At 45.3% G+C, this 12,215-nt stretch overlaps 1 protein-coding gene across 2 annotated transcripts in view; it reads right to left on the bottom strand.

The window, feature by feature from the left end:
• The window catches only part of MYO1E (myosin IE), a 206,054-nt gene that overhangs the window by 21,270 nt on the left and 172,569 nt on the right, over positions 1-12,215 (bottom strand). For both annotated transcript variants that reach the window (XM_037151034.2, XM_053670099.1), the window contains 3 exons: positions 10,746-10,891; positions 1,698-1,844; positions 53-210 (listed from right to left, as the gene is read on the bottom strand). In XM_037151034.2, coding sequence (XP_037006929.1) covers positions 53-210; positions 1,698-1,844; positions 10,746-10,891 — 451 coding nt within the window. The remainder of the gene's footprint in view (positions 1-52; positions 211-1,697; positions 1,845-10,745; positions 10,892-12,215) is intronic.

Genomic DNA, 12,215 nt, shown 5'->3' with positions numbered 1-12,215 from the left:
GACAGCCCAGGAGGCCAGCCCTGGTTCCACGTGGGGCCCGCCGGACACTTACGGGAGTTCTTGGGCAGCCCGGGTCCGATGCTGACCTGCAGCACTTTGTTACTGGGTTTGAGGATGGCCAGGTCACCGAAGCCTTGGTGGAACTGCACCTGCCGTGAGCCCCCGGCACTCCAGGGACCCCAGTTCTCTTTTTTCAACTTGACTTCAAGCCTGCAACAAGTATGTTTCTTGGAGTTAACAAGTCAGAATGGAGTTCTACTGGTAGCCAAACCCTCTGCAGAAAGGAGATAAGACCAGGAACTCTAACACAGCCCAGGGCCCTGAGGAGTGTGAAGCCGCAGGTTTGGCACGACAGTAAGGGGAGCTCTGTGGCCAGAAGCAGAAGCATTTGGGGCCCAGCACCAATGATACACCAGGTGGTGAGGGAGGTAGCCCATGACAGGTGCCAATCCTACTCTGCAGGTGGACTCAGGTGGGACTCCCTGGGGGACGGCAGGAAGGAGACCACACATGGCCACACCTGCTGTAGTGTGTCCCCGTGCCTCTCCCTCATTTCTCTGGGTCTGTGTGCGGAGGGCTGAGAGATGTCAGACCACGTTAACTCGTGTCTTCCTCAGCAGAATGTGGTCACTATTTAACTAAGCTCTATTCCGTCGCCATCCCGCCACCCCGGGAAGGGAAAAAGACAACAGTTAGCAACCAAAGTCCAACCAATAGGGAGGTTTGCTTACAGTTCCAAATCTCCCAGCCATATTTTATTTTTCATATTTCCTATATGCCTAATTCAATTTCAAATTCTGCTTTTTTTAACTTATATTTCTTCATGTTGTCAGACTGGAAAAGCGTATTTTAAGTAGCTACTTATTATTCTATTGAGTGGCTTAGCTCTTGGTAGCCGTCTTCTTCATTTTATTATTAATTATTATTATTATTCCCTTATTACAAATCTCCAGGCAAAACTACTGCTCCTGGCGCTAACAGCCGAGCTGTTCCTTGAAGAGGGGCAAGGGGTCCACACAGCCCCCCGTATCAATGTTGGTGCAACCACAGCAGCATTCGTCAGGGCAAATTTCCCTCGTGGTGGGAATACGGCTCTACCGTGGCCTCACCCTTGTGGGTAGCAAGAGACGGAAACTATCTCCATATTATAGATGGAAATTTAAGGAGAAACAAAGCAACTCAGAAGCTCGACAGTGTCCTGGTATCTGGTCCACGAGACCACGCTGTTAAAGCAGAACAAGGAGAGCTGAGGCCCAGGGCACTGGCCACCTGTGACCTGCACGTCCCCGATGCCCCACCCACAGGTTTTTATTAGGTGTGACTTTGGGAACTTCCGCTCCCACTCCATTCACTTTCTTCTTCTTCCTCTTCTTCCAGTCTTACTCTACTTCTGGCTACTCTCTTATTGGTGATAAAGAAAAATCTGCCTTCCCTGCCTCACTTTGGTGACCTCCATCCAAATGATAAAATATACCATTTGATGAAGTCCTTGTTTCACAGAAATGCCAAAGTGACCTTTTCAAAGTGTGTGACAACCACCTGGACTGGATTCTGCGGCCCAGAGATTCCATGGGAAGAAGCTAACGCAGCCAGGCCCCACCCCACAGGCCTCCCTTCCTCTCGGCCTGGACCCCAGCACTGAGGTCCAAGGTCACCCTAGTTTTGATTGGAGGTGGGGGCCCCAGATCCCAACTTACGTATTGCTAAATTTCAGAGGTAGTTGCTTCTGGGTTTTCTCCTCGTAACGCTTTGCTAAGAGGCTTAAGAATTCAGTTTTGAAGATGGATTCAAGCAAACTGTCATACTCTTGCTCATGAAGAATAAAAATGTCATCTTGCATAGTACTGCAAAGAAATTAGATAACAAAAGTTGCAGTTTCATGTATTCCACCGCTTTTTCACTCATTTTTAAACATTCTGTAAGACAGCACTAGGTTTCTATAGCGTTTCTGCAATAATCTTTATGACAAAACACAGCAATGAATCACACAGTAAAGTCACCGAAACCTGCTTTTGAAGAAAATCCATAGCCCGCCAAAGGCATACACAAAAACACTTCTCCCAGGTGACTTTTAAAATCAGGAATTTAAGGACAATTTAGCCTGTATTTTTTTAAAATCCATTTTCAAGTCCAGCTTCTATGTTAAGATCATATAAATCTGGACTACTATGAATAGAACGTGACTGAAAATGAACAATTCCACGTAAGTTCCAGGTTAGCTGAACAGATGACAGGGCTATAGCTACTGAAATAAATTCTACTTCGCAGAAGTGCAAGCTCGGTCATCAAACGGGAAGCCGACGTCCTGGGCTTCACACGTGCTCATTATTAGGAACCTCTGAGTATTTGGTGCTCAGCTTCCGTGTGCCCCCTGCTGCTGAGTGGACACACCGCACAGGTGCAAACGATGAGCAAGCAGTCACCACATTCCAGCTCATAAATTTTGTGCGATGGGGGGAGAACACATCCTTGGGGGAACTGCATGTCGGGACAGGGGATGGCTGGGGGCAAACTCACGCCTGTGGGGGAGGATGGAAAGAAGAGGCGAAGGCAGTGCCAGTCCCGGGGAAAATACCTAACAGCGGCGAGGAATTAACTGGACACAGCTCCATCTCCCGGCCCAGCTAGACTTTGTGGAAATCTGTAATTGAAATCTACAACACACACTGAGAATCTTTATTCCCTCGCTGGGCGTATGGCCCAGTTGAAGGAGGCTACCACCCCAAAAGTTTCATAATGTATAGGTTTGCAATTACATCCAAGCACCACTGTCAAATATCTAAGACAACTCTCTAAGCAACATTTCAGTAGACCTGGTTAAGTGTTTTTTTCAGGTATGAAAAGCAAATTAGGTGCACTCTCTTTGATGAATTGACCTTGGTAAGACTGTAACCCCTCCACGCGCAGGGGACACCAACAACACATCTTTTTAGCAACCAGTGCCCTGCTCTTGTGGCCCCTGGTCCCATTGCACCAGTAGTATCACTGTGCTGTGACAAAGCCAGACGGTGAGGCCAGTTGGAAGGAGTAGGGTTGGAGAATCTTTGAGATAAGGATTCTTCTCCCATGTAGAATCTGATCCATTTAAACCGCAACTCCTGAAATCTCTCTGTTCAGTTCCATGAATATGTACAAGGTTGGGGTGGGCAGTCCCTGGCACCGGAGGTCTTCCTTGGGCAGAGAAAGCCTTGTTGGATGATCCTAGGCTTCTTAGGAACCTTCCCTCTCTGCACTGAGCCAGGGAGCTAAGGACTTGAATCTGACCAAGCTAGCAGCGGTAGCCATAGTTTCTCTCCCTGAAACTGCAGCCCCTCAGTCTTCCTATAGGAGGGGTTTGGTCATCCACAGGAGAAAAAAGGACTAATTCAAAGGCTCATAATGGCAGTGTAAACAAACCTCAGGGAGGACTGGGGTAAACTAGCAGCAAGATATCCTCACCAGGGGAAAAGGAGCTGGCCCCTCACAGCCATGAAGCCAGAACACTCTGCAAGTATTTTTGGACATATAATGGCCCTTTGGTGGAGCACCTGGCCATTCTTATTACCTTAAGAGTTTGTTTTCAGACATCCCTCCATTGCAACTAGGCTTCCTACATACTCTTGTGATAGTTACAATACAGGTTTTTCTTTGGGGTGAAGACTCTGACCACCAGTGGTTTAAACAATGAAACTTTTTTTTTATCTGTCACTCAATAACATGTGCAAAAACAACATTCAGGGCCAATGTGACAGTTCTGCAGTGCCAGGGAGCCAGGCATCTACTCCTTCCCTTTACAGACGAGGCCAGGAAGTGGTACAACCCTGTCCCCACACCCCAGTGGCCAGCACTGTGTCACATGGTTACATCTAACTGCAAGGAAGCCCGGGAAATACAGTCTTTGGGTAGTCTGCTAGCCATTAATAGGTAGAGGAGAGAATAAATGGGTATTGCAGGACAGCTCACAATCTCCACTATACGTCCTTGTTTACAAACTCTTCCAAATTAGGAATTGAACATTTTTTCTTTAAGTTTGGGAACAATACACTTCAGAGAGTTGAGGCATCAAGTGTACTATCATCTTGCTATTCCTAGGAAAATTCTGAAATTGTCTCAATCATGTCAATGACAGCAATTTAAAACTCCAAATGGCACTTATGTAAAAGCTGCTCAGAACAGCTCTTCCAAGTCATGTGGAACTCATGAAGTGAAGTGCAAGCCCCCTAGCACGGGAGTAAGGAGACTCGCGTTGGGAAGGGAGTGTGCACAATGGGAAAGAGTGAAAACCGGAAGCACCACCCTTTCTGGCCGGCGGGGAGAGGTCTGGTGCTCCGGTGCAGGTGGCTCTGATTCAGAGCACTCTTTGACATGTCTGAGCCTGTCTTTGTAAGGTAGTACTTTAGGTGGGGCTGATTATTCAGCAGGGCTAAATGAGCCCAACACAAGTAACCTGAAGTAGTTTAATGTGCTTAGATTTGTTATGTGTTCATTACCATAAAGAAAAAAAACCCACCAAGCAGGCCAAACCTTCAAGGTCAATAATCAGCATGAGTCTGGAAATGAGAAAAGATTGTTTGGACACTTTGACTTCAACCATCAAATTCAAAAACCCCGCCCTTCCGTGACCCAGGCATGCTCTTCTAGGTGGGAGTTGCAGCCCATTCCTTTCTCCTCAGCCCATGCTCCCAGATCCGGAAACAAAGCTTTTACATTTATTTATTCTAAAAAAGAAATCAGACTTATCTTTGGACCTCAACCCGTCTTATTCATATGCTCAAGCTGCAATTCCTTACAGATGTTTTTGCCTCGTGGTGAAAGATCCTGTACCGTTCTAGTCCCTGCCTTGGCTTTCTGCTTGTTTTTAATCCCTGCTTTGTGGCTTATTGTGGTATTGCTGACAACACTAGAAAATCTTGTTATACTCCCTTAACCAGTACCTTCTTCAAAAACTGTTAGTTACAAAACACTGAGTAAAGTCTTAAAGGAGTTGTTTTTTTTTTTTCCTTTAAAGCAAAAAGGCAATTTGCTAGGGCAGCCCTGCCTTTATGTAAGTCTTTATAAAAATTTCTCCTGATTAGGAAATATATGCTCCTTTTAGCAAACTGGAAAGTACATAGGTAAATGAAGAAGAAATTAACCTTCTCCAGAATTCTACTACACAGGAAACCAGCGGCACCGGTTTGGGATCCCAACTAATTTCTCTGCGAAAGTGCAGATAAAGGCTGTGCTGGGCCTCCTCCCAAGGCTTCCCAGGAGATGCTCCCCAACCGCAGGTGCAAAGGCTCCCTTGCACCTTTGCACACCAGAAGTGGCTTGTGCATTGCTCTCTGAACACTTTGTAACCTGTGAGGCATGGGTTTACTCAGGTGTCTGCTCCCCCTTCCAGAATGGGAGGGAGCGCCTTCAGGCAGTGACTAAATCTCATTCACCTTCGAATTCCAGGGCTGAGCACAAAGTAGGTGGTCAGTACAAAAAATGCCGCACCTCCCAGGTTCCCAAAGCTCAAAGGCTACAACAAGTCACAATAAGCCAAGATTTCAGTACTGCTTCTGGTCAGCTAAGCAGGTGGTGAAGCTGATTGTTTTGACCACCAGAAGCTCAGGGCAACAGGCAATGAAACAGTCTAGGCAAGAAGGGTGTGCCCAAGGAAGCCAGGTCTTCTGTCCAAAGGCCACTATTACAGGTTGATTTTCCCTTTACATATGAAGACGGGAAAATCTGACCCACACAGGCAGCCACGTAGGCTTCGGTCTCAAGTCTCCGGTGGCCAGCTTTTGAAATGAGGAATACCAGAAGCTTCATCAGAGAGAGTCCTCAAATATATGATTTGATGGAACCAATTTTACCATCCGAAAACAAAAAAGCAAAAAGCATAGGCTATGGCGCCTTATGGCTACCACCCTTCCAGCAAACTGAGTTTGTCAAATGAGAGGGTGGCAAGGTTAGTACTTGGACAAAAAGCAGCTCTTGAAGGATCCTCCAAACACTGGTGCTTGGCCTTTTGTCGGCAGACTCTATACCTTGGAAGCCCGGCGTCCCGACTATATGTCGGCGTGCCACCTCCTGGGAGTGTGACCAAGTCTCCGGGGAAGGCAGAAATTGGACACCACTGTTCCAGTCTAACTTCTGCTTGGATACGGATTCTTCCTGTTCCAATTACCCTACCGTCCCTTTCAACGACTGCAGTCTGCCTGTCTCTCTGAGCTACTGGGCCTATCCTATGTTTTTTCTTGTAAGTTAAATATTTTTTTAAATTTTCAATTAAAATTTAACTACATGTATTCAGTATATTTATAAAAGGTAAATAGTTCTAAAGTATAATGGCTACTGAACAACTAGAAAAAACTTTTTATTATGGAAAATTGCAAATATATAGAGAGTAGCAGAATGAACCTCCACATGTTGGGTTTAAACAATCACCAATCCACAATCATGTCCATCTATACACGCATCCCCCCACCCCACACACAAACCAGGTTATGTTGGAGCAAAGTGTAACTAATATATTACTTTATCCTTAAATATTTCAGTGTGTATCTCTGAAAGGTAAGGCTTCTTTAAATAAAAAAACTATAATAGTATCACCACACCTAAATAAATGAACAATAAATCATTCATTGCAAATATTTAGTTGTGTTCACTTTCCCCAAACTGTCTCATAATTGTTTTTTTTTAAGATTTCATTTATTTATTTTTACACAGGGGAAGGGAGGGAGAAAGAGAGGGAGAGAAACATTAATGAGTGGTTGCCTCTCATGTGCCCCCCACCACGGACCTGGCCGGCAACCCGGGCATGTGAACTCACTGGGAATCAAACTGGCAACCCTTTGTTTCATAGGCCTGCACTCAATCCAATAAGACACACCAGCCAGAGTTCATAGTTGTTTTTAACTAGTTGGTTTGTTTGATCAGGGAGCTATGAGCCCATTTTTGCTTTGACAGAGGTTATGTCCGAAGAGACAGAAATGGGCTGAAAGATCAAGTTTGGGGGCAGTTTGATAGTCTTCATTAGAAGAAGGCATTAGGTGGTCATTTCAGCCAACACTCAAGTAGTAAGTCTCATATCGTTTCCAAAACACATACAAACAGGAGTTCCGGCCAAGATGGAGGTGTCGGTGGAAACCCTTCACTTCCTCACACAACCGAAAGGGGGATAACAACCAATCTAAAGACACTAAAGAACCAGAAGTGCCAGAAAATCAAACTGCATGGAACTCTGACTATGAAGAAATTAAAGAAACATTCACACAGACTGATAGCACTACAATGCAGCAAAGAGGGTTGCCTTGGCCTGATGAATTCCCTAAGGCCCTGCCCTCTTACAACCTAACTGGTATGCCAAGACAAAGAAATTGGCACAAGTGAAATAACAGATCAAAACTCCAGAAAAAGAGCTAAGCAACAAGGAGACAGCTAATCTATCTGATGCAGAGTTTAAAACACTAGTAATCAAGATGCTCACAGAACTGATTGAGCTTGGTCGCAAAATGAAGGAACAAATGAAGGCTACCCAAAGGGAAATGAAGCAGAGTATTCAGAGAACCAACAGTGACAGGAAGGAAACTGGGACTCAAATCAATGATTTGGAACAAAAGGAAGAAATAAACACACAATCAGAACAGAATAAAGAAACAAGAATTCAAAAAAAAAAAAAAAGAGGAGAGGCTTAGGAACTTCTGGGACAACTTTAAACCTTCCAACATCTGAATCATAGGACTGCCAAAGGAGAAGGGAAGAGGAAGGAATTGAAAACTTATTTTAAAAAATAATGAAGAAAAACTTCCCAAATCTGGTGAAGGAACTAGACATGCACGTCCAGGAAACTCAGAGTCCCAAAGAAGTTGGACCCAAGGATGCGCACACTAAGGCACATCATAACTAAATTACCCAAGATCAAAGATAAGCAGAGTATCTTAAAAGCAGCCAGAGAAAAGGAGACAGATACCTACCTACAAAGGAGTGCCCATAAGACTGTCAGCTGATTTCTCAAAAGAAACCTTACAGGCAAGAAGCGACTGAAAAGAAGTATTTCAAGTCATGAAAGGCCAGGACCTATACCCAAGATTACTCTACCCAGCAAAGCTATCATTTAGAATGAAAGGACAGATAAAGTGCTTCCCAGATAAGGTCAAGTTTAAGGAGTTCATCATCACCAAGCCCGTATTATGTGAAATGTTAAAGGAACTTAACTAAGAAATTGAAGAAGATCAAAAGCTATCAACAGTAAAATGACAACAAACTTACAACTATCAATAACTGAACCTAAAAAAAGAAAAGAAAAACAACAAAAACAAAAACAAAGCAAACAACTAGAACAAAAATAGAATCAGAAAAATGGACATCACATGGGGGGTTTCAATGGGGAAGGAGAGGGGAAGAATGTTGGGGAAGGTACAGAGAAGAAGCATAATTGGTAGGCATTAAAGAGAGGGGGAGGTTAAGAATGGTATAGGAAACAGAATTTAAAGAACTTATATGTACAACCCGTGGACATGAACTAAGGAGCGGGAAATGCTGAAGGGTTGGGGGGTGCAGGGGAGAGGGGGGATCAAGGGGAAAAAATTGGGAAAAAACCGTGATAGCACAATCAATAAAATACACAACACACACACACACACACACACACACACACACATACATGTTAGAACTTTTTTCCTGAAATGCAAGACAACTGTTAAAATCTTTCTCTATACCTGGATTGAAATATGCTGAACACACAAGTTTGGTGGTCTGGTACCAACATCAATTGATAATCCTGGGTTTGATTCTATACACACCATCAACCGTCTGGTTGTATTCCTAACTTGGTTACACTACTGGGTAACCTACTGAATGAAGGAAATAAGGGAACAGTATTAATCTTGGCAAATGCGAGGTTCAGTGACTACGACATGCAGAGATCACAAGTTAAAACAGCTCAAGCTCTTTTCTCCATGGTCTCAGAGCAACGTTCAGGCTAAGTACCTCATTTTACTACAGCCTCTAGCAAGGGAAGGCCACAGGAAACAAATGTCCAGACCATGAATACTAAAGAGCAAGAAGGGAAAAAGCTGCTTTTACCATGAGACACTGTATGCCCAGAAACTGTGAGAGAAGACAAAAAGAGACAGAAAGAAAAATAATCACACCTCGATAAGCCTCAAGGACTTAGTCAACAAAACAGTGTCAGAGTGTGCGACACAGATGTTAGTGTGGTTATTTATGGTCCAGCGATCCACGAGCGATGTGAGAGCTGACCACAGTGCTGGGTGATGACAATAGGAAGAACAGCAACCACTCAGCCTCACAAGTGCATGAGCTCCACAGCTGGGATCAGCTGCAGCGAGCCTGGCTTAGCTCAGGTGCAGCTGGTCCCCATGCCAGGAAAAAAAAAAAAAGAGAGAAGCTTCCAGTTGCTTCCTTAGACACGGAGGGCAGCCCAGGTAGCCAGGAAGAGTGTGGTTCATGCTGTGACTCAGCCAATGAGCCACAAGTCAGGAAGACCTTCTGAGAATCAGGCAGCTCTGAAGCTTTTTTCTTTTTTTCATTCATGGCACTGAGACCTGAGGTGGGACTACCAAAAGGCTGCTGAGGGGCTCACATCCTGAGCTGAAATGTTTAAAACACTCAACTTCACTGCAGCGGTGAAGTTGACCAGTTTTCCTGGTCCTTTATCAGGAAAACTGAGAGCAGACAGAATCAGAAACTAGTGACACCGGCAAGAATGGACACCACGTGAAATCTGCTTTGGATTATTTCACGGGAGCCGGGATTTCCAGCCTGGTAGGTGCCTCAGCACACAAAAGCCCAGCTTTTTCTGAATGCAGCGATTTTGTTTTCTGCATGGAATAAGAGTTTAGAGATGTCCCGATTCTGGGAGGACATGTTCATAAGCAACTGGAACATCACTGCTTGTGATGAAATGACAGACCACGGGCTGCCTGGCGGGGCAGCGGTATCCTCAGGAGGCCCAGGGATGCGGCTCAGGGAGGATGCTACTCAGCTCAAAGGGCTCTTCTTCATCTTTCCTTAGCCTTCTGTAGACTGGGAGGATTGCCTCTTATCGGAAGGAACTTAGCCTGAGAGCTCTTAGCCTGGGAGGATTTAGGGAAGTTTCAGAAGCATGGAGCCCCTCTGCTAAAATAAAGCCAGAGTGCTGACAGGAAGAGCAAAGGCCCCTCCCTGCCTGTGAACTTGGAGTTGAAGGGAGCATTTGGCAATGACTCCAGGGCTATAGATTATAGAGACCTATTTGTATTCCCTCCCCTATATGAATAGAGAGGACCTTAAGGAGTCCAAAAAAACTTCCCCTCCCAGACGGTGAGAGGTCACGGCCAACTGAAAAACAACACTGGTGCCGTAAAGGCCACCTCTGCTTGGGCCTTTGCTGGTGAAATGGGCTAGATCTTCCACACGTGTGAGGTGGGCTCGGGGCGGGGCTCAGGGGCGGGCCTCTGGCCCTGTGGCCCCACTTCAGTAACGGCAATTACACTCTTTCATATGCTAGGATTATTTCTCAAGTTTGACAGGAATACAGGATCTGAGTATCTCCTGATGAGAGGAGCCAACCAGAACACGGCTTTTTCTTGGTACCTCATTCCTGTCAAATCAGAGCCCCCAGAGACCAACGAAGGTCAGGTCTTCTCAGGGAAGACGAGGAAATTCAGGCTCTTCGTCATGACTGTTAACTGGAGAGCCTGGCCGGGCCTTTCATCGGCTGTGTCTGGGACAGCAGGTGACGATGCCGAGGAGACGTGGGGTCCCCCCACCTCCACGCCCTCGCCACTCACCTGAGGGACACGGACAAGATCCTCTCCACCTCGATTCTCCGCTTCAGCACTTCTTTCACAAGGCCTTTGTCTGGGCCCTGCTTGACCTTTTCTCGGCCAATTAAGTACAGGCACTTTGGCGTCAGAAGCAAGTCTCGCTTTACACCCTGTAAGTAGAGGTGCTTTCAGAAGGCAAAAAGACACATCCAGTGACATCTGTCCACAACATGCGCATCTGTTACCAGATGAAGGGAAGCGGCCTTGGGTAGCACATGGGGACACGGTTCACAGTAATTAGGCTGACATATATGAAATTAATAATATTTGACTCTCTCTGATTTACAAAAATGGCGAACCCACATGGATCCTTTTGAGGTACTGGGACAACAGGTGTGAAGGGACAGTCCTGGGCAAGCCCACGCACTTGGTGACACTACCAATTATCTGCAGCAGAACCTTTGTATTTTCTGAGCCCTGACATTCTGACTTTTGAAAATCGATCGGTATTCATTTTAATGATATATCTTAGAAACTGAGTACCAACGGACTTTGGAGTACGTGGGTTCCCAGACCCACCATGGCCATGCACATTCATCTCGGCACGCAGACTGGCTGCCGGAACAGCTGGCACCACACTCCGGTCGGAAGAAATGATTTGGCTTTAGCAAAACAACATAATCCGTCTTCTTAAGTTAACACTTATTTCAATTTTTTTCCTGATCAAAAAAATGAACAAACCAGAAAAGTTCTTCATGGATCTATGAACTACTGTGTGTTCAGATTTCACTTTTAGGGCCAAGATTTCATCAGGTAAAAGAAAGGTGTCTGAGGGAACAGGTGAAACATCAGTGTCCCTCCAGTGGCCAATGAAGGTAGTGCTACTCACTCCAGGGAGGGTGGCTAAGAACACTCTGCAGTATTGCTTGATATTCTGAATCCTCTGACCTGATGATTCCATTCCTATCAATTTATTCCAAAAGCATCAACAAACACACACATAAAGATATGCATGAAAGGATGCTTGCTCACTTCAGTTTTAAAAACATCCTCACCTGAGGATATGCTTATTAATTTCTTAGAGAGGAAGACAGACAGACAGAAACATCAATCGGTTGCCTCCTGTAGGGGCCCAGACCGGGGATCGAACCTGCAACCTAGGTATGTGCCTTGACTAGGAATCGAACTTGCAACCTTTGGTGTACGGAACAATGCTCCAACCGAGCCACCTGACCAGAGCAACAGATGCTATATTTTTAACAATTACTCATTAATCCATTCTTAGCAGGCTTTTTCTTCTTCTTTTTTTACTATCATAAAAAAAGTAGCCCTGACTGGGTTGTTCAGTTGGATGGAGCATCATCCTATCCATTAAAAGGTCTTCGGTTCGATTCTCAGTCAGGGCACACACAGAGGCTGTAGGTTTGATCCTTGGTAAGAGTGCACACTAGAGGCACTCAGTCAGTGCTTCCCTCTCACACCGATGTTTCTCTC

Source organism: Artibeus jamaicensis, unplaced genomic scaffold (genome assembly GCF_021234435.1).
Source record: "Artibeus jamaicensis isolate MK-2021 breed Jamaican fruit bat unplaced genomic scaffold, CSHL_Jam_final contig_548, whole genome shotgun sequence".
In the NCBI taxonomy this organism is placed as follows: Eukaryota; Metazoa; Chordata; class Mammalia; order Chiroptera; family Phyllostomidae; genus Artibeus; species Artibeus jamaicensis.
The sequence above is the reverse complement of the archived record's forward strand: the minus strand, read 5'-3'. Positions and strand labels throughout refer to the sequence as shown.